Genomic DNA, 24,114 nt, shown 5'->3' with positions numbered 1-24,114 from the left:
AGCACTTCCGGGCGGTATGTGGAGTTTTGCTGCCGGGTTGCGGCGGTGACAGAAACTGGCGGGGAGATGCCGGAGATCGCGGTCCGACATGTGGTGTCTGCGAGCAGCTCGGACACGGTGCGGACGGGAGTGTGGGCGCGCCCGCGGGCACCTTTTGCCGGGCGGCTGTTCCGTGGCCGAGGGGGTGGGGGCGAAGAGGAGGCTGCGTTCCGTTGGTGCTTGGAAGCGACCATTCGTAGTGGGGGGTGGGAGGAGGGGGGGTTGTGATTGGTAGAATCTGGAAGAGCCCAATGTGGGTGATGAGGGGGGGTGGTAGAATCTGGAAGAGCCCAATGTGGGTGATGAGGGGGGGAGGCAGGCAGGGATATTAGTGTGAGGGGGATGGAGCTGGAGCAGAAATTGCCTCATTCAATGTCAGCGTTTGTAGGGTGTGGGGATGTGTGAAGTGACCATGGTGGGGGAGGGATGGTAGGGGGAAAGTACCATTGTGGGGGTGGGGGTGGAGAGAGGCCGTAAGCCTATATACCCCAATTGGTGGGGAACATGGGTGGGAGGGTGCTGTTGCACCGTGTCCTGCTTTGCGGGTCCCTGGTTGACTGTGTGAACAGAGTGCTGGACTAGATGGACCCTCGGTCTGATCCAGCATCAGGGCTCCTCTGATGTTCTTCAGAGATCTGTGGAGGGGGGAGCAGACCATGGCGAGGAAGAAAAGGGGGGAGTGATGTGTGGGGAGGGAACAGACCGTGGGGGTGGATTGAAATAACTGTTGGGCTTGGAGGGATTCTTTCCTGCCATGTCATTTCTCTTCCCATCTCACCTCCTTTCTCTACCCCCAGACTCACTGCGCCGAGAACCTGCTCAAAGCCGACACCTATCACAAGTGGAAGGCCGCCCAAGCAGGGGAGAAGCAAGTCTCTGTCATATTGCAGGTGAGTTTTCATTTGTCTCTTGTGCTACCCTGTTCTGAAATGAGCCCTAACTCTCCTGCAGCATTGGTGTGGGCGTAAGTACTTGCGAAGCGCTTCATTGGTGGCTGATTGCTCGAAGTCTGGCTCATGCAGCTAGTTTCTCAAAGCCGTGTCTCTGTCTCGGCCATGTGAGTATCTTCTGCAAAAGGATATTAATTTGCAATGAGCTGTAGGCGATGATCAGAGCTATCGCTGTTTTGCGAATGGTGGTAGCTGCAAAGAACCCTGGACTGGTGGTGGAGTTTGCTATTGACCACATCCCGGTACCGCCTGGTTCATGGTGATGGTTCTCTATGTGACTGCAGGCATGTACGTGGTTGTGGAGGTGAAACAGACCGTATGAACTGATCTGTACTGACAAATAAACCTCTCATATATGTGTTTTCTGTGTGTTGTTGTAATTTGGCCTTCTCTCTGACTGTAGACACATTGCTCCCAAAATGACAACGTGGCTGCATGGGCAAGATATGTGAGTTGCTGCAGCTCTCGTGTCCACGTTCCCCATCAAGCTGTTTTTGCCTCCAGACCATTGCTTTGAAAAAAAACCCCTCTGATTTGGGAGGTAACGCAGGGAGTTTGTAAACTAGGATCTGAATTCCTTTCTCCAGCACCATATGCTGGGATAGCATCTTGACTGGATTTAGTGAGCCTGCTTTTGCATTGTGTGATGTATTGGTGGTTTACAAACCTCCATATTTTTGCCGTCCCGGGCAGCAAAAGTAGAAGCTCTGTTAGGCCTCCAGTGAGGAAGCTGTACCTCATCGGTAGAGTGCTTGCTTTGCATGCTGAAAGTATTGGATTCAACCTTTGATGTCGTGACTTAAAAGGATCTTGGGTACCAGGACCGGGAAAGGGAAGGCTTCTGTTGAGACCTTTTAGAACCACCACCAGTCAGTTTAAATTGGGCTGGATTGACTCGCAATCTCACTTGGTATGAGTGATATGTTGATATGGTAGGCTGTCGTACATGCATGGGACACGTATCTTGGCCTACCATACAGGCCTGGGCTGCAGGATATTCTTTGAGTGTTTTCTCTAATCCCTGGCTGAAGTAGTCCTTTCTCCCCACAGTTTGAGAAAGAGGAGCAGATCCACAGCATCGACATTGGCAATGAAGGCTCTGCGTTTGTGGAAGTGCTGGCTGGCAGCTCTGCCTCCTCCAGCGAACAGAACTACGAGGTAAGGTGTGTGTGTGTGCGTGTGTGTGTGTGTGAACTGGATGATACTCAGGGCCTCATGTACCATCCTGCACATCCTGACTTCAAAGCTGGCTCTTCTGTAGCAAAAGCTGATGTTTTCAATTATGCTGGATCAGAGTTATCTCTTTGTTGCAGTTGGATGTGTCATATTTGGTCTGTGGTGTTGAAACAGCCGGCAAGGGAGATGGAGCCATCTTGAAAGGGCACTTAAAACCAATAGAAGGAAAATAGGACCCCGAGGGTTGGGGGAGTGAGTGAGTAGAGTCACAGATGAGTAGGACTCCAGCGGTGTAAGCCAGCTACTCATTGAATGTAGCCACATTCAAAGCAATCAATGCTAGCCAAATACATCAGGGTACCATAAGGACACAGGACACAACATCTGCATTGTGCCTCTTCCTTGCATGTGGCAATTTCCATTGGGGGCCAGGCACGTGGCTCAGTGTCCCCCTCCCTCTCCCCCCAGCTCTAGACTGTAACCCATCCCTCAACCCTGTTGGGTTTGAAATGGCACTTAGTAACAATAGGATGATAATAATAAATAATAAATTTATTTCTAACCCGCCTCTCCATCCTGATTGAGACGGGGAACAACAGCAAGTATAAAATACATAAAATATTAATCAAAACATAATATACATTGTTAAAACTTCCTAAAAACATCCTAAAAGCATCCTAAAATTCCACTGGATAGGCCTGACGGAAGAGATCAGTCTTTATAGCTTTCTTAAATGCTAAAAGACTGTTAAGTTGACGAATCTCCTCCGGCAGGCCATTCCACAATCTGGGAGCAGCAGAGGAAAAGGTCCTCTGGGTAATACCTATCAGCCTCGTTTTGGCTGGCTGAAAGAAGTTCTTCCCAGAGGACCTGAGTGTGCGGGGCGGATTGTACGGGAGAAGGTGATCCCGCAGGTAGCCTGGACCCAAACCATGTAGGGCTTTAAAGGTGATAAGCAACACTTTATACTTCACCCGGAAACTAATTGGCAGCCAGTGAAGAGATTTTAAAAGTGGTGTAATGTGGTCACCCCTAGATGTACCGGTGATCAGCCTGGCTGCCATATTTTGAACTAGTTGAAGTTTCCAGACTAGGCACACAGGTAGCCTATTTAGGGTTCATCTACACCAAGCAGGATATTCCACTATGAAAGCAGTATATAAAAGGCAGGAGCCACACCACTGCTTTACAGTGGTATTCAAGTGCACTGACAGCTGTGAGGCCCATTGACACATACCATATACCGCTTTCGTACCACTATAGCCTGTTTGGTGTGCCTCCTGCCTTTTATATACCACTTTCATAGTGGAATATCCTGCTTGGTGTAGATGAGCCCTTAGAGAGCATTGCAGAAGTCGAGCCTCGAAGTTACCAGCGCGTGCACTACCGTCTTTAGGTCTTCCGACTTCAGGAAGGGGCTGGAGTCTTTTAATATGCAATCTTTTAAAGTCTGCCCCATGATATCCACCATCGTCCTTTCTCTTCCGCCTCAGGTGCTCTTGGGCACGTCCTCTTTCATGTCCCCCTCAGAGAGCAAGAGCGGTACCAACCTCAACAGGGTCCGTATGTTTGGGCCAGATAAGTTGGTGAAGGCCACGACGGAGAGGAAGTGGGACCGGGTTAAGATCGTTTGTACCCAGCCCTATACTAAGGTTTGTATTTTTGAGAGCAAAAGGTGACGCGGTATATAAGGGATGCTCACATGTGTCAGACTTGCATTCATTTCTCTGCGCGGTCAGAGACTTGCTAAGTAGCGGTAGGTTAGTTGTCATCTCTCTCGGTTGTTCATCTGTCAAATGGGTTTCATACCGACCTGTATTACAGGAGCATTTTGAGGTGGAGATCGGTTGCAAAGAACTTTGTGTGTTGTAATAGAAAATGTGAACGATGGCAGTGAAAGAAGATGGAGGACTAGCATCAACTAGCCTGGGACATTTACCTGTGTCTGGCAAATGGAAGGTGTGACTGTTTTAGTTCCTCCTGGTAGCTCCCCGAAATCTGTGAGGATCCCCTGTCTAGAGATATGAAAGCACAGAGGTTCACATTTGAGTTTTCATTGCACCTCTAGATGAGGAATCCACATCAATACAGAGCACTACCAGAAGCAGTTAAAATCTGGTAATGTGATACTTTTTGGAGCATGATCCCATGCGGATCCATCCTACCGAGTTCAGTGGGACTTACTCTCAATTAGATATGCTTGGGGTTGTACTTTTAATGGGGGGTGACCCCCAGCAAAAGAGTGAATAAGCCTCAGAGTTGTGTGTACTCTCAATATGAAAAGGTAACAAATTAGCCACTATTTACTACTATTTACTATAAGCGAAGAGATTTCTGGTCCGTGGAATGGAAATTGCAAGCAGCTGTTACTCTGGCTCAGGGGCGTTACTCTTATCTCTGCCTAACATGCTTTTACCAGTCTCAGATGCGAGTAGGTTCCTTTAGCAGAGCTTTGGAAGGAGTGTAGGGCAACGGTTAGAGGGGCGGGGGCAGCTGGTGAGGTCAACAACTGCTTAAAACTGCTGATTGGTAAACCTAGATCTTTTGCTGCACGGGTCGGGAACCTCTTTCAGCCCAAGGGTTGAATTCCTTTTCAGAGAAGCACTCAGGGGCCACATTCCAGGGGTGGGCAAAAAAAGAGGGTGGAGCCAAAGTCAAAGGTGGGTGGGGGAGCAAAATACCAACACACACACCCCCAGTACACTTTAGCTTAAAGCTCTTACAGTCAGTAGCTCATCCTTAGAAGAGGCATGTCAAGCTTTTTGAATGGGGTGGGGACAACACCAAAGTTGGGAAACAGACACCTGATTGGTTGCTGGGGGGGGGGGGGAGGAGGAGGAAGGGGGCATAGAGTGGGGTGTGTGGCTACCTGGGAGGCTGGACTTCCTCACTCCAGTTCTCCTGAGTCGCTTGCTTTTCTCCCCAGTCCTTGGCTTACGGCCTTTCCTTCGTGAGGTTCCACTCGCCTCCAGAAAACAATGAAGTTCATTCCAAAGCTGCTTCGCCGGTGAGTATCCCGGAAACCCAGCGTCCGGCCTCCCTTCGCTCTAGACTCTCATGCCTTGACCGACGTGTCACCTTGGTCTTCTTCTCTCCCTGCTCCACGCCCTGCAGAAAGTCACCAAACTGGGCCAGTTCAAAGTGAAGGAGGACGACAGCAACGACAGCTCCTTGAAGCCCGGCGCCCTGTTCTTCAGCCGCGCCAGCAAACCCCTGGTCTCTCCACCTAAAGGTAGCTGCGCTGCGCCCGTTGGCGTCTTGCCTCAAGCTGGCCGATAACCCAGGAAGAGCCTCACTGGATCAGACCAAAGGCCCATCAAGTCTGGCATTTCCTTCGGCGGCCGGCCAGCTGCCTCTGGGATGCCAACCAGCAGGGCCTGATGAAGGCAGTAGTGGGCCTCCCCTTGCTCTGGCTCCCTGGCAGCTTATACCAAGCGGCGTGCTGCCCCTGACCAAATGGGATTCCATTTAGCCATCATGACTGGTAGCTCTTACCATAGAATCATAGAATAGCAGAGTTGGAAGGGGCCTACAAGGCCATCAAGTCCAACCCCCTGCTCAATGCAGGAATCCACCCTAAAGCATCCCTGACAGATGGTTGATAGAATCATAGAATTGGGTCATACCAATTTATTTATTTATTTATTTAAGGATTTTTATGCCGCCATTCAGCCAAAAGGCTCTCACGGCGGCTTATAAAAGTATTTCTTGACAGTCCCTGCCCGCAGGCTTACAATCTAAAAGACATGACACAAAAGGAAAGGGGATTGGGAGGGAGGAGGAGAAGGGGGGAAAGGAAAGCAAATTCAGGCACTACAATCTTAGTTGCAAAGTTCAGCAGTTACAGTTGACAGCAGGAGGGAGGGGGCTCTCAGCTGGAGCTGGACCCAGGCACGGTGGAGAGGTGCCTGGCTGCTGCTTCCTCCCTCACTGGTGGCCTCTGCAGTGACAGTTGGTAGCAGGAGGGAGGGGGCTCTCAGCTGAAGCTGGACCCAGGCACGGTGGAGAGGTGCCTGGCTGCTGCTTCCTCCCTCACTGGTGGCCTCTGCAGTGACAGTTGGTAGCAGGAGAGGGGGGCTCTCAGCTGGAGCTGGACCCAGGCACGGTGGAGAGGTGCCTGGCTGCGGCTTCCTCCCTCACTGGTGGCCTCTGCAGAGACAGTTGGTAGCAGGAGGGTGGGGGCTCTCAGCTGAAGCTGGACCCAGGCACGGTGGAGAGGTGCCTGGCTGCTGCCTCCTCCCCCACTGGTGGCCTCTGCAGAGACAGTTGGGTCTGATGTGTGTATGGATTTATTACCTATTAATATAAGGTGCAATCCTATGCATGTGTAGACACAAAATAGGACTAGGCCTTTTTTGGGGTCTAAACATGCATAGGATTGCGCCCTTAAAGTATTCCCCCCCACTTGCTTCTGAGCCAAAGAATGCGTCACAGAGGGGTTTACAATCAATCAGTAAAACAAGACTGTCCTGGCGCTCTAGAAAGGACACAGCACACAAGGAAAGAGGGATAGGGAGGGAAGAGGAAAGCGTTAAGTAGACTTTCAGCAGGGCTGGTGGAATGGGGTTAGCATTAAGCGGTGGTTGAGAGGTGGAATCTGTTGGCTTCCCTTTGGCACTCGTTGGACACTAGACTTCGAAGTGCAAAGCTTCAGCTCCAGCACCGCGTGGACTCCTGAGTGTTGTAATCATTGCTGTTGCTATTCTTTGTTCGTGCAGCCTCTCAGGGTGACCAGCCTTCGCCCAGTTATGCTGCTGCCTCGCTGCAAACCGGTATGTCCGGTTCCCCGGATCCGTCGCCTTCCTCTGTGGAAAAACCCACCCCCAAAGCATCTCCCAAGGTAAAGAACTGGGTGCCACGTGGATGGCCTGGATGTGAAGCCATAGCCATGTGTTAGCCTTACCTAGGGCTGCCCCCCGCCTTTGTTTTAACTGGCCCTGTTTTGTGCTGCTTCGCAAGTATTAAAAGGGCTTCCTGTGCGTCATCTCTGGAGTACGGAACCTCTTTCACCCCGAGGGTGGAATTCCATTGTGAAAATGAATAATTTTAATACTGTGTTTCAATCTTTTTTTCTTTGTACTATTGTCCCGGCATCTGTATAGATACGGGGAAGGGTACAAATGTTGTGAATAAATAGCAAATTGGGGGGGGGGGGATGTTCTAGTAGTGAGTGGGGGTTAAAAAGTGTGTGGCTATAAATGGCTAAAAATCACAACATCTTTTCGCTTCAAGCTCTTACTGTGCATCGCTAAGCCTGGAGGCATTTCAACTCTTGAGAATGGGGGGAAACCCATGCAAAAGCTGGGAGATCACGGAATGATCAGGGGAAAGGGGGCCTAGCCATATGGGGAACCCCGGAGGGCAGGATTGGTACCTGAGGCAGGCCGGATCTGGCCCTTGGGCTTGAGGTTCTGCACCTCTGCATTATCTAGTCGCTTGCCCTGGCTGCCTGTATGCTGCCGAGCCCAATTCAAGGTGCTGGTTGTAACCTCTGAAGTCTTACATGAGTCGGGACAGCAATACCTGAAGGAACGCCTCTCCCAAACTGAACATACCCTACGCTCAACACTTGGGGCCCTCCTCTGGGTGCCACCTCTGAGGGAGGGCTTGGAGAGTGGTGACAAGGGACAGAGCCTTTTTAGTGGTGGCCCCCCCAACTGTAATGAATTGTAAACTGCCCAGAGAGTTTCAGCTATAGGATATCCTTACATCAACCCTGTAAGGTACGTCAGTAGTATTATCCCCCATACGGCAGATCAGCATGGGGAGAGCGTGTCTAAAGCCATTCAGTGAGCTCATGGCAGAGGTGAAACTTGAACGGGGGTCTTTCTCCTTTGCAGCTCAGTCTCTTCACCGCTACGCTCCCTGTCCTTTTTGTGTTTTAAGATGGGCAGTGGGGAAAAGCTCCGCTTGCGAAATGTCTCCGTGTCGGGCTGCTGTTAAAAGCATGGGAGCAAGTCAGTAGGGACGCGGTGTCTTGACTGAGACAAGGGGCATGTCTACACCGCCTGGCATTCCAGGAGGGAGGGGGGAGGATCTTGCAATATGCTGATCGCGAGATCCTCCCCCTGTATTCACATGCGCGCGCAACGTCCAGGGAGGAAGGAGGACGTCACGGCTGCCTTAAAAAAAAAAAAAAGACACGGGCTGGAGCGCACCAGTGCTCCAGCACAAAAGTAAGTCCAAAAAAAGAAGAAGCCCCTACCCCACTCCCCACTCCACCCCTGATGGCCCTGGACTTTTCCCATTCAGCCTCCTTCCCTCTGATGACCCCCGCTACTCGTGGGGAAGAAGCCGGGATGGGCAGCCACATCACCCGCGGTCCTTGGGATCATCCCAGGACCGTGGGGAAAGCCGCAAAGAAAGGGTATGGTGATATCCCAGGGAAATGCAGGGATCTTCCCTCCCTGCTCCCGGGGACCCCTGTTCGTCATGTGGATGCACAGGGGCGATCCCCAGGATATCGCCTGGTGTAGACATGCCCAAGGAGCCATCCCAGCCTCAACTGCATCTCCTCTCTGGGGACATGAATGGTGGCCCCTGTGACTTGAAACAGCGGTACCGATGTAGCTGCGGCAAAGCTAAGGGGGACACTGGCAGCACAGCCCTTCACACCTCTACGCAGAAATAAACCCCATTGGGCTCAGTGGGGCCTTCTCCCAGGTAAATGGGTAGGGGATCGTTGCCTTAGTTTTTGTCTGCTTGCAGGAGCCCCCGCCGGTCAAGCGGAAGTTCGAATTCAGCAAGGACAATACGAGCCTCTCAACTGCGGCCAAGAAAACTCACCCCGATACCCCCCGGCCTGCGCAGCCGCCCTCCAAGAAACTCAAAGGTGCGGGGGACGGGGTGGAGCACAATTTGGAAATGAGGCTTTGCAGTCCTTTCCCTTTTTCTTGTGGGAGGCTGAAGATTATATTTGGGATTGGGTGCACTTGCTTGCGTTGATGAGCAACCTTGGAGTGCAGGTCTAAGCATGCTTGCCCAGGAGTAAATCCTTCCCCGTTGCTGCTTTGCGAGTGCGTGTAGGCTTGCACCCTCACTCTTTTCCTCCAGGAGGATATCAGCGCGTGGTTCGCTCCTCTCTCTTGCTCTAACAAACAGGGCTATGCTAATCAGCGCCATCCTGCTGTATTGCGCCGGCCGTGGGCTTTGACGTTTCCAGGGTTGCCAAGGAGACAAAAGTAGCCAGACTCACAGGTTTGCTTACAAGGAGACTAATTTATTAGCATATTACACGAATCCTAATAACCTATGGCTGCGAGAGCTGGACCATAAGGAAAGCTGAGCGAAGGAAGATAGATGCTTTTGAACTGTGGTGTTGGAGGAAAATGCTGAGAGTGCCTTGGACCGCAAGAAGATCAAACCAGTCCATACTCCAGGAAATAAAGCCAGACTGCTCACTTGAGGGAATGGTATTAAAGGCAAAACTGAAGTACTTTGGCCACACAAGGAGAAGACAGGAGACCCTGGAGAAGAGGCTGATGCTAGGGAAAGTGGAAGGCAAAAGGAAGAGGGGCTGACCAAGGGCAAGATGGATGGATGATATTCTGGAGGGGACAGACTTGACCTTGGGGAAGCTGGGGGTGGCGACAGCCGACAGAAAGCTCTGGCGTGGGCTGGTCCATGAAGTCACGAAGAGTCGGAAACGACTGAACGAATAAACAACAACAGACTGTGAAAACTTCCCGCACAAAAGACCCTTCGGCAAAATCTGGACACTCACCCCTGGGCACAAGAACAATTATAGCGTAACTGAACTTGGCGTTGCTGCCAAGTTAAGAGAGTGATCAATCATACATGGGGATTAATAAAGCAGCGCTTCTTATCATAAGGATCTATAGCATGAGGTTACATGTGATAAACAAGGCACTACTTGGCATTTCTTTGGCACACACAAGCTAATCCCCTCTACCCAGGTGCACTTCCTAATTGGATGAAGAGACTGGAATGTCAGCTCCAGGCTACACAGATAAGACACCTGCTTTGATCCATCTTTCCCATAACACAAAGGAATGTTGCTGATTGGTACAGAAGGCAATAACAGTTTGCTAGCTTAGAAGCAGAAGCAGCCGTTCTCCCAGAAGCCTTTGCGGGCAGCCATGGTTTGCCAGCCATCAGGCCATACACCTGCTTGAGAGAGAGAGAGAGCCCCTCCTGGGTCCTCTCTTGCCTAGTTCCCAGGAATATAGCCTTGGCAGAGCTAGTACTGCAGTGTCTACTTGATTCATTAGATCAATGTGAAGGCACCCTGATCTAGAAAGCAGTTTAAATAATACATATAATATGAATGCAAATACGTTTAAAATCTGCAGGTGGCATGTACCATCATAAGCACCTTCCCTTCTCTATCACAGATGAATGACAACTTTTTGCTCTTATAATATCTGCATCATAAATCCATAATCAATTCTTCGCATTCATTTGTTTATTTGAAGTACTTTTATCCCCTTCCTCAGCCAAACAGGTTCCCAGAGCGGCCTACATATAATCATTAAAATAGAAAATCGTAACTGTACTTGCTTTGCATGATTATTTCAATGATGTGTGCCCTGCCTCCCCAGCAAATTGAAGTCGATTACTGTCCGCAATTAATACCCTTCGATGGCTTTGGTGTGTAAAACCACTTTTCAGCCTATATCTTAAAGAAATCCTTTTCGGCCTTTCTTCCTCCCCTCCCCGAAATGTTCTGATTTCTGATAGCTTACCAGGTGTTGTTCACAAGCTTTCAAGATTATGCATTCATAAGGACTAGAAACTTGATTCTTTTAAAAATGAACGTTGTGTTTTTACAGACAGCAATTACTGCACCTACCCTGTTTCCTCGAAAGTAAGACATTCCCCGAAAATAAGACCTACTTCCAGTTTTGCCTCTCGCTGTAATATAAGGCATCCCCCCGAAAATAAGACCTTTTTTTTTGTTCAACAATAAATGTGTACCGTATTCTTCTTCATGGAAAAATAAGACATCCCCTGAAAATAAGACCTAGCGCATCTTTGGGAGCAAAAATTAATATAAAACACTGTCTTATTTTCGGGGAAACAGGGTAGTTCCAAATTTCACGCAAAGTGATGGCAGAATACTGGCTTAGGCACCTCTGGACACAGCCCCTTCTCCACATGTTGCTTTAGCCCCAGCAACTATTTATGCAGGAATTCTAAGCAAACAGGTTGTGGAAGGAATCTGTTGTGCGTTCTCTGCATCAGAGTTTGATTGATTTGTGCGGAAGAGTGAATAATGATTTTTCCTTCCCATCTTAGCCCTAAGTAACTTATTTTTTTAAAAAACTTTCCATCTTTCCTCATTTCCAGCTTCTCCCTCAACGCCCACCCCCCAGAAGACACCTCCTTCCAAAAAGCCTCTGCAAACGTCATCTGAGGCGACAGCAAATGGGTCTTTCCAGCACCTCCTGCAGGGCACCGTATTTGTGTTGAGCGGCTTCCAGAACCCCTTCCGCTCTGAGCTGCGGGACAAAGCCCTAGAGATGGGGGGCAAATACCGCCCGGACTGGACCCCAGACAGCACTCACCTCATGTAGGTGTCCTGCTGGACTTTTCTGACCCTCCTAAAGCTGTGTACCTTTTTTTTTTCTCAGCCGTAGATTTGAAAGCTGGCGTAATCCCAAAGGCTTCAACCCGACATCCATTCGTATCTTGTTAACTTCCTGTTTCACCAAATATCGCGATGTGTATTGAAAAGTTGGTGCCGAAAGCAAATGTTTTCAAATCCGACCGCCTCCCCCCCACAAAAAACCCTATTCAGTTTTGGGGAGCTTGGGTGGCAGGAGGGAGTTTCCCCAGTTGCCAGGCAGCCGTAGAAAAGCAGGACTGTGAGCTGATTTGCGATTTCGGTTAATGTGCCTGAACTTGTGCACATCTACTCTGGAGTAAATCCCAGTGTGTTCAATGGGACTTAATCCCAGGCAAGCCTGCACAGCATCGCAGCCTTCACCGTGTGCCTTTGAAATGGGTGAGTAATGCATGCTGCCCCCTGCCATGCCCCTGAATTATTACGATTTTTCTTAAATTTGCCAACAAAATGGCACTCCATAGCAGCTATGGAGCACTAAGAGGGTCAAATTCAGCTCGGTTGCAAGCAAAGTTTGTCCATTTTAGCACTCCCGAGACCTATTTTTTAATATAACATCTTTAAAAATAAATAAATACCTAGTGCAGTCCATAAATGGGTGGGGTGGGGAATTGGGTGACACAATTTTATTTTATTCATTTATTTATTACGTTGATATACTGCCCGATAGCTGAAGTTCTCTGGGCAGTTTACAGATTTCTTAAACAGAACGTTAAAAACAGATATACAGAATTTAAAACCATTAAAGTATATAAACAGATTACATACAATATCATTTAAAACAACTATTCTGGGTCAGTTAAAAACTCAACATATGCTGTTAAATGCCTGGGGGAAGGGAGAAGTCTTGACCTGGTGCCGAAAAGATAATGTTGGCGCCAGGTGGGCCTCGTCGAGGAGATCATTCCATAATTGGGGGGCTACCACTGAGAAGGCCCTTTCCCTTGTTGCCATCCTCCGAGCTTCTCTCGGAGTAGGCACCCAGAGGAGGGCCTTAAAAGTTGAGCATAGTGTACGGGTAAGTTCATGTCAGGAGAGTCCCCCCGACCTACCGCACACCTTGTTTTAAGATGTTGGGTTTGATCATCATGATCCCTGCCAGCTTTTCTGCTTTTGACGTGGGCTTACAGGCGCTTGTGTGAAACTCCACTTTGAATGTCCCTCTCTTCCTAGCTGTGCCTTTGCCAACACACCCAAATACAGCCAGGTGAAAGGGCTTGGAGGCATTATTGTGCGCAAGGAGTGGATACTGGACTGTTACCGCACAAGGCGGAACCTGCCCTGCAAGCGGTGAGTGGAACAAGAACGGCCTTCAAAGGGCTCCTCCATCTAGGATTCTTGTTCTCGTTGTTCTGGGATAGGAGGTCTGCTTTCGGCTGCATCTTGTCTTACAAATGGTGGGTTCTCTTTCCCAGTTACCTGATGGTCAGCCCAGAATCCTCCAGCAGCGAGCAGGAGGAGGAGAGTGACGAAGAGACCTCCAGCCAACACCGCAAGCCTCATCAACAGGTAATGTCGGTCCTCGGTTCCTCCGAGTGTCTTGTTTTGTTTTGAGGGGAGTTGCTACTGCCGCACTGGCACCCTTCGATCGGGATGGGTACTCGGGGCTTACGAAGTAGGTCTCCAAGCTTCGGTTGGATGACTTCCTTATAAATCCTTTTTAAGCGACTAGAAAAGCAACAGCGATTAATTGGGCGGTGCATTTAACGTAGGTGTGTGCCTTGTGTTTTAATTGTTTGAGTGTGTTAGTGTGATTTTATGGTTGTAGTGGTTTCGCGTTTTGTTAATACTGTAAACCTCTCTGTGCTCTTTTTGAAGGCAGGGCAGGGGATAAGAATTCTAAATAAATAAATAAATAGAGATGTTATATCGTTACCATAAGTATTTAGAAAAATTGAAGTTTGCAGATGCCATCTCAGAAGAATGCCTCTTCTAAGACCTCATCTTCTGCGACACATAAATGCGTACCATTAAATAAAGGAAATATTTATAATTCCCCCCATCCAAACTGTTGTATTGGTCCAGCCTTCCCCCAACCTGGTTTCCTCTAGGGATGTGCTCCGCTTCTAATCGGACCGGCGAATTAGAAGCGGAGCGGGGGGCTTCGCCTGCCCTTAAGGTGGAGGCGAAGAGGATTGGGGGGCCGGCGGAGCGTGGCGAAGAGGATCGAGGTGAAGGCGGATCCTTCGCCTCGATCCGGAGCTCCGCTGGAAAGGTAAGTGGGGTTTACCGGGCCCTGCCGCTGTCGCTGTCACCCATGCGGCGACAGCAGCAGGGCCTGGTAAACCCCCCTCCTCCTCTTCCTTACCTGCCTCCGTCCGCGGTCCGTCAGCGTCTTCAATTTAGCCCGTGGTTCCAGCAGGAAGTCTGGGCCGCTTGTGGCCCAGACTTCCTGGTGGAACCGCGGGCTCAATTGAAGACGGCGACGGACCGCGGACGGAGGCAGGTAAGGCCCCCCTCCCCCTTACTGGGCTCTGCCGCCATCGCCGCATGGGCGGCGATGGCGGCAGGGCCCGGTAACGGAGCTCCGATCCGGAGCTCCGAGCGGAGCGGAGTGGGCATAGGCGGAGTGGGGGCGGGGCGGAGCGGCCCGATCCGAAAAATGGCGGATCTGGAAGTGAAGCGGAGTGGGGGGTCCATGCACACCCCTAGTTTCCTCCAGTTGTCTTGGATCACAACTCCCATCATTCCCAACCTGTATGACCATGGGTGTTGTAGTCCTAGACATCTGGAGGGCACCAGGTTTGGGGGAGGCTGTATTAGTCACATGCAGGCGAAATTGACTAACTGGTGGAGTGATTAATAGGAGTTTGATGTGGCTGGATTTTTTTTAAAAAAAAAATTGTGTGACTGTCCTTTTAAAAAGAAATTCGGCATCAGGGGGTGCCTAATTCTGAACGGAGGGAAAAGCCGGATTTTGCGACCATGTGTCACTTACACAAATGGACCGGTTTGATAGACGTTATGAGGCTGTTTGTCGGTGATTGAGGAACGGGGCGGCGTTGAGCAAGGAGCTACGCAGGGCATAAGCCCAGCTCCACTCACAGGGCCTTTGCTGAGTGCTTGAAATATGGGGGTGTGGGGGAGATGGGAGCCCCATAATGAAATCCACAAGCCCCCCCCCTTCTCCCAAATTTATCCAAATCCTGCATGCCCCCGGTAGCCTGGTAAAATCTGTAGCTAAAGGGGCTGGCATGAAAGGCGCGCGGGCTCCCTTTTCCCTTGCCCGTAGTCCGAGCGCTGTTTTTTATTTTATTTCACAGCGATCCAATCAGCCCAGCTCCAACCACAAGCCCAAGACTCCCGCCAGCCCCAAAGTAGTTCAGATGGCGCCAAGGAGGGCTTCCTCTGAAGAGGAGGAGGAGGAGGAGCCCACCACCTCTCGGAACAGCGGCGTCCACAACAATTCGCAGGCCCCGGCGGCCGACTCTGCAGCGTCCTGCAGCGATGACGAGGATGCCACAGGTAAGGCTAAAAACATCTGGCTTTATGTAAGAACTGCCATACTGGGTCCGACCTAAAGGCCCAGCGAGTTGAGCACTCTGTTTCCGGCGTCCTCCATCACCTTGGAAGCTGCTGAATGTGACACTGAGCGGACGTTTGTCCCTTTCCGTCGGCCCTAGTCAGCGGATCATTGGGGGACCAATGCTGTCTTTGGTTGTGGGAGTCCTGTTTAATTTCCACAGCCAGTCACAACCGCTAGAGACACTCCCTGAACCTGTGGGATCTTTTTTTTCGTAAAAAATATCTTGTTAAGCCCTCTAAGCAAGTGGTTGTCGCCCCGTCTTAGGGGTAGTTAAGATTATGCACGGTGTGTAGAAGTCTCAGACCTGCCACTGATCCATTTCGTTCCAGGACCTTTGAGTTCCAGGATTATTGGAATGGGAGGAAAAATAGGTCTCTCCCCATGCAGCTCACAATCTTGTAAAATTAGATAGGAGTTCATCAATGTTACCAGCTTGCACGTAGCACCTGATATCTTCTTGATCTTCCAATCTGAGGAAGAAGTACAACCCCGGTCCTCAGGATACGGCCTGTGGTGCCTCCCAGGCCTTCCAAGCCTCTCCTTAAGAAGCCATTGAGCCTCGGTTTCTTCCCTTCCTGTTGCCATTTTCTCCTGGACCTGCCAAGGTTTTCTACCGTATCATCAAGTAGCTTGGCAGCACCCGTAGCCATTCTGGCCGGGAATGCTAGGAGAAATGGTCCAAAGGACTTGCTCCCTGGCACCTACCCATGGTGCGGAGAAGGTGGATGGGGAGACATTTTTCTCCTTCTCCCATAATACTAGAACCCAATGGGGTCATCCCATGAAGCTGATTGGTGGGAGATTCAGGACAGATAAAAGGAGGGACTTCTTCAGACAGCACATAGTTAAACTATGGAACTCACTACCGCAAGATGTAGAGATGGCCACCCATTTCAGATGGCTTTAAAAGGGGGTTGGATAAATTCCTGGAAGCAAAGGCTATTAATGGCTACTAGCCCTGATGGCTGTGTGCTCCCTCCAGTATCAGAGGCAGTAAGCCTGTGTGCCTCAGTTGCTGGTGTCTCCATGTTGGAGAAGGCACAAAGGGTGGCTCATCTTTGGAAGGGAATAGGAAAATATGGGGAACCTGGGTAGGAGGGGAGGGTGCTGTTGCATCTGTGTCTTGCTTGTGGTTGACAGCTGATTGGTCCACAGCTCTGTGTGGACAGAGTGCTGGACTAGATGGACCCTTGGTCTGATGTTCTTACGTTCTGCTGTGGAATGAACAGGTGATGGTTCCTGAGTTATGGGCCAGGGGTAGGCTAGCCCACCCACGCACAGCCAGAGCTCGTCCATCGCTAAACGCCCCCTCTCCTTTTTCTCCCCCTGCAATCTCTCAGGTGTCCGGGACAACGGGGGCGAGGGCTCTGGCGACACCGACGATGAACTAAGGAGGTTGGTCAAGTGAAGATCGCCGTGCTTCGTCCTTCCATGGATCATGGAGGTGGGGGAGGGGGGAAACTCTGGGGATTTTGTGCTTAAAGGGGTTTGAAATGGCAGCTGGATACTCACGCAGCCAGCAGATGAACAAGTATAGGGGGAAAGGTCTTGGGACCGGTGGGAAGGGACAGGAAGCTGCTGTGTAAGGGAGAAGCTTCCTCATTTCACGTAGACTTTAGACTCTTTCTAGGCCTCCTGCAGAAGTTGCCGGTGTGCGCTTTAATTTTGAGGACTAGAGGCTTGATGCCGATTGTGGTGAGGGGAGATCGTGTCGAGTCCACTGCCCCAAATGACTCTGTCCCCCCACCCCACCCCGGCTTTAGAGTAGAAGAGGAGCACCGCAAAAAGCAACAAGGAGGGCGGAGGACTGGCCCGGATCCGGATGACGATCCCTACGGCGGCTCCACGGATGAGAACACGGACGTTGAGGAAAAGGGGGAGCCAGATCAGCCTATCCCAGAGCTACCGGGTATGCCACAACTAATGGGATATATGAGGAAGTGTGTGTTGGTCTAGGACTACAGGTTTCCATCTGTAGATCAATCAACTCAACCTTAGGGCATGAGTTGATTAACCTGTGGGGATGAACGCTAATCGGGACCGAGAGTTAATGGCACACTTGTTTATCTTGTGAGGCTGTTTGGTTCTTGGACATCCTTGTAACTGAGAATGGAGAAGAAAATATTAAATACGAGCTTTTCTTCTAATAGCAAGTGGTAACAACTTTTAATTGTAGCTTCTTTCAATATCCTTGAAGAGACACCTATATTGAGGCTTATTTAATGTGATTTTATTTAAAGTTTAGATGAATCAGTTTGAACGTAGGTAATCAATTGTTCAAGAATTAATTAGGGGCCCAAGGACTCTGGGAAAATGAGGTTGGGGGATGAGCTGCAGTCGCATGAGCAACAGTCGTCGTTAGTAAAAATGTGGTCCATTTTGTGCTAGAACCTAGCAGCCTCCACCACGATCTGCTTATGAAATCAATGCTTGGGGATCTCAGGTTCAATCTCTGGGGCGTGCTTAGGGGATTGACTCTTCATTCTTCTCTCTGCTAACCTAAACCTCTCATTACCAGATTTATTTGGGGGCAAACACTTCTTTCTTTATGGCGAATTCCCTTCTCAGGAGCGGCGCCTCTTAAACCGGTACATCACAGCCTTTAACGGGTGAGTTTCGTTAGCAATATGTTGCTTAGGTGGAATGCTGAGTAATATTGCATTGGGCCCTGTTCAGACAATACGCTAAGCCATGGTTAGGCCGCTAGCCCTTTGGCAGCAAGTGAGCATGTTTAAACCATGGTTAGGTAGCCACTATGGTTAGGAATGGTTCACACGGCATACTAAGTTATGATTCGCACAACATGCTGAGCTGTAACGTTTAGCTCAAAACGCTTAACCAGCATGGTTTAGGGTGTTGTCTGAATAGGGCCATTGTGTTATAATTTGCGACTACAAAAACTGGGTGGGTGGGTGGGAGTTTAAGGTGTGTATAGTAAATAAAAAAGAAAATCTAAATTCTTCACTCTGATTTTGCAACAAAAGAGACTATTATTCCATCCTTATGCTTCTTTAGACATAGGAGAGGTCAGGAATTTTTCAGAGCCCTGACAACCCCGTCCGTCTTCAACATGTTTTGTGTATGTTGCATTCTCTTTATCGGGGGCAGCGTTAAAAAAAATTCAAGAAGTATGATTCAACAATATCGCATCAAAATCTATGATAGCATGCGGCACGCTACTTGCATACAAACAGTTCAAGCTGTTGAAAAGCTTTCTTTGTTCACCGGAAGGGTGCCCGCGGGATATTGTGTGTTGCGTGTGTGTAATGAGCACAGTCTTTAAAAATGCCTCGCTACTTTATGAGTGTTCATTGTTGTAAGATTCTAATAAAAGATGAGTGAGCTGATTACATTTCTGCGGTTTCATAAAGCGGTCTCTATTCCGGTCTTTGTAAACAGCCCACAGAGCTTTGGTTATGGGGCGGTATATAAATGTAAATAATAATGCTAATAATAATAACAATACCACTGGCCATGGAAGTCAAAGAACTATGGCAACAGGAAAACGTCACAATTATTCCGTTAGTCACAACAGTCACTGGCATCACATCAAAAAACGATACGGAAAACCTTCAGAACCAGGGTGTACCAAAATACATCCACACCAACATCCAGAAAGCTCATTAATCAGGAAATTCCTGAATCTGTAAAAGACAGAAGGACTTGGCAGAGCCCGCCAGGTATGTCTAGAAAAACCGCTATGAGCAAGAAAGAGATGATGATGATGATAATGAAATTAACATCTTTTCTTCTGTCGCCCCCAGATTGTGGAATGGCCTGCCGGAGGAGATTCGTAAAATTAACTCTCTGTGTGATTTTAAGGCAGCTTTAAAGACTAGCCTTTTCCGGCAGGCCTATCCAGATCAATGTTAAATCAAGAATTTTTAAGATATATTGATTCCTGTTCTAATGTTGTTCCCCGCCTCGATCCAAAGGGAGAGGCGGGTAAGAAATAAATATTTTATTATTATTATTATTATTATTATTATTATTATTATTATTATTCATTAAGATGTAGATCACCTGCTTTTTCTCCAGAAGAGGCAAGGGTGAAAAGCCATCTATAAAGAATATGAATAAGGGAATGCTTCTCTTCTACTTGCAGAGAGGTGGAGGACTACATGAACGAGCGAGTGAATTACGTGATCACGGCTCAAGAGTGGGATGACACTTTTGAGGAGGTGAGCTTGCCCTGCCGGCCTCATAGGGGACTGTATTTCTCTCGCCTAGAAGGTCCTAAGCTGTAGTCTGTGGTCTTGGGTGGGCCCCTAACAAAGTTAATAGAGGTAATTATGGAACGACCTTTTCAGAACTAAACTGTAGCAGATTTGCACGATGATAATTCTGAGCATTTAGAAAGTACTTTCAGGTATCCGAAGCTTAATCCCATCCTTCCAACAGCCCAGTAAGGTAGTCCCACATTGCCATTGGGGTGGGAGGGGACTGAGGATGAAAGGAACCATGGCACTCCTGAGGCAACGCGGTGAGCTAATTTATTGCTTGCTTACACCTTTTATATCCCACCTCTCCTCCCAAGTTGCATAATTTGCCCTCCAGCCTCAAGTTACAGGAAGCCAAATTCCGGCTGGATATCAGGAAAAAGTCCGGATTGTTAGGGCAGTACGACAATGGAACCAATGATCTAGGGAGGTTGTGGGCTCTCCCACACTAGAGGCCTTCAAGAGGCAGCTAGAAAGCCATCTGTCAGGTAGGCTTTGAGGTGGATTCCTGCATTGAGCAGGGGGTTGGACTCGATGGCCTTGTAGGCCCCTTCCAACTCTACTATTCTATGATCCTCTCAACAATACTGTGAGGCAGGTTAGGCTGAGAGTTAGCAGCAGAGCCTAGATGAACTAGTGAGCTTTGTAGCTGAACGGGAGATTTGAACTCGGGTCTCTCAGTCTTATCTCAAACATCTTAAGTACGGCCCCATGCCAGCTCTGAGCTTGTGGCCGAGATGACATTTTAACTGGAGAGGGGGTTCCTTTGAATGCCAATACTGGAACGTGGCAGTGAAATGCTTCCACCTTCGGATGGACCGGCTCCACCTTTTGGGAGAAACCGGGGACCATTCAAGCACCGTCTGTTTTCTGATTTCCGCTACAGGCTCTGAATGAGAACGCCAACCTTTCTTTTGTGCGCCCCCGCTGGATCTACAACTGCAACGAGCGTCAGAAGCTGATCCCCCACCAGCCGTACGTCGTGGTGCCACAGGTGTAGAAGAGGCCTCCCTGCAGGCATTTGTGTATAATATATACGCCCTCTGGAGCAAACTGTCCTCTTTGTCTCGGGGCTGCTTGACCGAGCGCTCCAGTGTTTCTCGCTGGGATGTTTCCTTCCTGTTGAAAGCCTAGCCCGCCAGCAAGCCCCTCTCCGCACGCTGTCACGCAGGCTTACACGGATGTAGCGGCGTTTCTGACGGCCTCTGTGTGTGTTTCTCCCTCTGGTAGTAGCTTGCTCAGATTGCGTCAGGTGCCATTTTCACTTTCTCAAAACAGCTGTTGCTCTTGAGAAAACAATGCTGAAAAGCTCCTGGGCCTTGCCGGGTGCCACTTTGGATCAGGGCCAGAGTCAGCCTCAAGGGCTTGGAAGGTGAAAGGGGAGCTAGGCTTGAACTTCAGGGGCCAGGACTTAACTGAAAATAGGAGATCCATATCCACACACTTATACTTTTTATTCTTGGGACCTTCTCTTCACCCTTGTACTCATCCCCCCACACCTTTCCCCCTCTTTCTTTGCTGAGAACAGTGGAAACATTGAAATTCGTTCCTTAAAGTTTGAAACACTCTGCCCTAGAGCAGTGGACCTTGGTCCGCTATAGCCTCTGGCTTGCTCAGGGTTTTGTAGGAGAGAATCTTGCCTCCCACTCCCTGACCCATTTCCCTTTTGTGGTTCGGCACGTAAGGCTGGATTGCCCATTGCCCTTTCATAGACGGGGGATTCGTTCCTTCACCTCTAGACACTGGTAAACTTGCACACATGAATTGGCGATACAGAGTTCCAGCTTCTCGACCTTTTTAGAATCTGTAAATTCACTAGTCCCATGTGTGCGTTACCAATTTGTGCATTCCGCTTCCCTGTGTTTGTAGATACACCTGTGGAAAATAACATCCTAACTGGCCCACGGCCAACATCCGGTACTCGCTTGTGTCCACAAACAATCTTGTTCCAATTCACATGTCTTTTTTTCAGATGTGTGGACATGCTGCACCTCTCTATGTCTCCTTTTAAGTGTGCGCGAGCTAAACAGACACCCTCCAGTGGCCGGCCATTCTGTGGGGAAGGCTTGGTCCACGTGCCAAGTTGTCTTAAACAACAGTATTTAGAGTTGCTATTGGGAGAAGCCATGACTGTTTAAACTGGGCTGAAGTTTATTTTGCAGCTCGTACGGCCCAAGTCTCATCCGTTTGAATTTTCTGTGAATTTGGCTTTCTGACTAAGGCCAGCTAATGTGAACACAGTGTTTGCCTGTGTGGGAACAAAAAGCAAGGCCAGTTAATTTCATTATGAATTCGTTAATTTCAGCAGGGAGTTGTCAGTTTCTCCCTCTCCTCTGGGCAAAGAACTCTGCGGATTTTCACTGGGGAGAAACAGGAGACCAGACCCTTTCCGGCTCTTAATTCCTTACATGTTCTTTGCAAGGTGCTACCCACCCCACAATTAAAATGCATGCTCCTTCCTGCTTTTTGCTGGCTGTGAACTGGACTGGGAGGCCTTGAATAATCTACCTCGTTTTTAGAGCTGGTTTCCCCCACTTGCCCCCAGCCTCATGGTGCTACCCTCAGTGCTGGGGATCAAGCCAGACCCTTTTCTTTCTGCTCTTGGGTTCAGATGTGTTTAACTTCAGTAAAGGAGTTCATCGCTCGTGGGAGCTTTTCAGCCTTGGGGATGGGGGTGCTGCTGCAGCAGATGTCAGTCGTAGCCTGTTGCTACAGGGCTAGTCTGGCCTAAGTGTAGTTACTGACACCCCAGGGTTTTCCCCTGAACCTTTTGATTTTGATGCAGAACTGGGAGTTTAGCCCCTTGAACCCTTTTCTGTCCATGTTTCACTCAGTCCTGCTGTGTGGCACACTGGGAATCCCTGAGCAGGCCATTGGAGCGGGGAAGAATTAGGCAAGGATTTCCTGTTTCGTCAAAAGAAAATGTACCGGATCTCAGCTGCAGCTTGATTGGCCTCCTCAGCATGGAAAATCAGGCCTCCTCCAGGTAGGGGGCGCTATAGCATTTCCCCAGTCGTTCAAAGCCATGAAATGCACCAATTGCCAGGGGGATTTGCTCATTTGTCTAGGTTTCTAGTGGGATTCTCCCCAGGGCGCTAAGATCGCCCTTCCAAGTATCTGCATGCTCCAGGCCTGACGGAGGCGGGCTGTCCAAAAAATTGGATTTGGATGTCTTTGGTTAAACTCTCATGGCTTCTCCCCAGAGGAAACGGCTTTGTGAGCGCGCAGGGAATTTGCAAGCCCCCCCCCTTTGAAAACTACCACACTTCTTGTCAGGAGGGGGGAAGCCGTTAAACCGGATCGAGTTTGTAGCACAGCTCACTTGCCCCTAGGTTTGAGGATTGCCCTTTTCCAGAAATTATACCCGTCATTAAGCAACAGCTTGCCTGAGGCTCTAACAATGGTGACAAATCTCCTTTAAAGGGGGTGGGTGGGTGTCCATGTCTTCCTCTCCTCTTTCTGGTTTGTTGTGTTTTTTTAAAAAAATATTAATAAAACAAAATCCAAGACTTTGGCTGCACTTCTGCTTCTAGATTGTTACGGGGCAATGTCAACAAGTTCCTAAGGCAGCCTTCCATGACCTCCAGAGGTGTTGGACTACAGCTCCCATCATTCCCCAGCCAGCATGCTGGGAGTTGTGGTTCAATGCCTCTGTAGGGCATCAGGTTGGGAAAGGTTGTCCTAAGACTTCTGTCATAGAAAACGAGAACCTAAATATCCGTGTGTGACTTCTAATAGGATTGGAATAGTTCTGGACAGAAAGCCAGGCATGTCAGCCTTTAAATGTGCTGGGAAGGGAAGCGAGGAGATGATTCTAGAAACATTGGAGATTCTTCCGCAGAACTTGGCAACAGGAGATGGCGTGGAAGTCTTTTCAAGGTAGTACATTGCGCAGTATAACCAGGGGAAAGTTTTCCCCTGGCCTCCCAGCTTGTTCATGTTATGACTCTCCATCTTTACCTCTGGTCCTGCTCATACAGCCTCAAAAAGCTTCTCAGTTCCATAACCCAATGAATTTTAAACCCCCCACAAAGTATCCGCACAAATGGCTTAAAATAATAAAGACGTACTTTAGGATCCCAAGAGATTATGTGAAAGTTTAGCCTATTTTTCCCCTTTCCAAATGAGGTTTAATTTAGCCTGACAAATATTTTAAAGATCTGTTTTGGGGTCTTTGTTAAACAACCTGGAATACTTAAGCACAACTGTTTTGATTTGCATTAGCAATAGTACAGAATTGCTTTATTGGATCTGATCAAGGTCCATCCACTCTAGCATTTGGTTTCTAGCAACAAAATGCTTTGGTAGCTTGCTAGGAAAGCTAACAGGGTGATGGACGTATGCTGATCATTACCCCTGCCATCTGATAAGCAGAAATAGATGGCTTATGAATGTATAGGTCTTCCATGGACCTGTGATCTTCAGTCTGAAAAGTCAGCATTTTTCATGTGCTCCAAGCTGATCTTAACTTCAAAACGGAGTTTGCTTTTTATGTTTTATTAATTTTATCAAGAAAAAAATAAGACAAAAACTCCAGGCTTCTAGTGGAGTCCTTTTTTTTTTTAAAGTATCAACTACGAACAGATCATGGACCAATCAACCCCCCTTCCCCCTCCC

At 49.0% G+C, this 24,114-nt stretch overlaps 1 protein-coding gene across 1 annotated transcript; it reads left to right on the top strand.

Annotated features, from left to right (window-relative positions):
• The first annotated feature begins 26 nt into the window (after positions 1–26).
• Positions 27–23,006, top strand: XRCC1 (X-ray repair cross complementing 1). The gene is made up of 17 exons (XM_063139889.1): positions 27–117; positions 837–929; positions 2,040–2,147; positions 3,659–3,817; positions 5,092–5,172; positions 5,280–5,397; positions 6,884–7,005; positions 8,874–8,997; positions 11,475–11,697; positions 12,925–13,041; positions 13,167–13,260; positions 15,015–15,216; positions 16,618–16,672; positions 17,041–17,186; positions 17,796–17,886; positions 19,383–19,458; positions 20,384–23,006. Exons 1-17 carry the CDS (start codon positions 67–69, stop codon positions 20,495–20,497), a joined length of 1,974 nt encoding a protein of 657 aa, XP_062995959.1. The 5' UTR covers positions 27–66; the 3' UTR covers positions 20,498–23,006.
• Positions 23,007–24,114: the final 1,108 nt, after the last annotated feature.

The sequence above is a fragment of the Elgaria multicarinata genome, chromosome 13, assembly GCF_023053635.1.
Source record: "Elgaria multicarinata webbii isolate HBS135686 ecotype San Diego chromosome 13, rElgMul1.1.pri, whole genome shotgun sequence".
Lineage (NCBI taxonomy): Eukaryota > Metazoa > Chordata > Lepidosauria > Squamata > Anguidae > Elgaria > Elgaria multicarinata.
This window is presented reverse-complemented; position numbering and strand designations above follow the sequence as displayed.

Coding starts and splice junctions, on each gene's coding strand:
- XRCC1 (XM_063139889.1), top strand. CDS start 67: ATGCCGGAGATCGCGGTCCGACATGTGGTGTCTGCGAGCAGCTCGGAC. Junction 8,998..11,474: donor GCCCTCCAAGAAACTCAAAG/GTGCGGGGGACG, acceptor CCTCATTTCCAG/CTTCTCCCTCAACGCCCACC. Junction 16,673..17,040: donor ACCGACGATGAACTAAGGAG/GTTGGTCAAGTG, acceptor CCCCGGCTTTAG/AGTAGAAGAGGAGCACCGCA.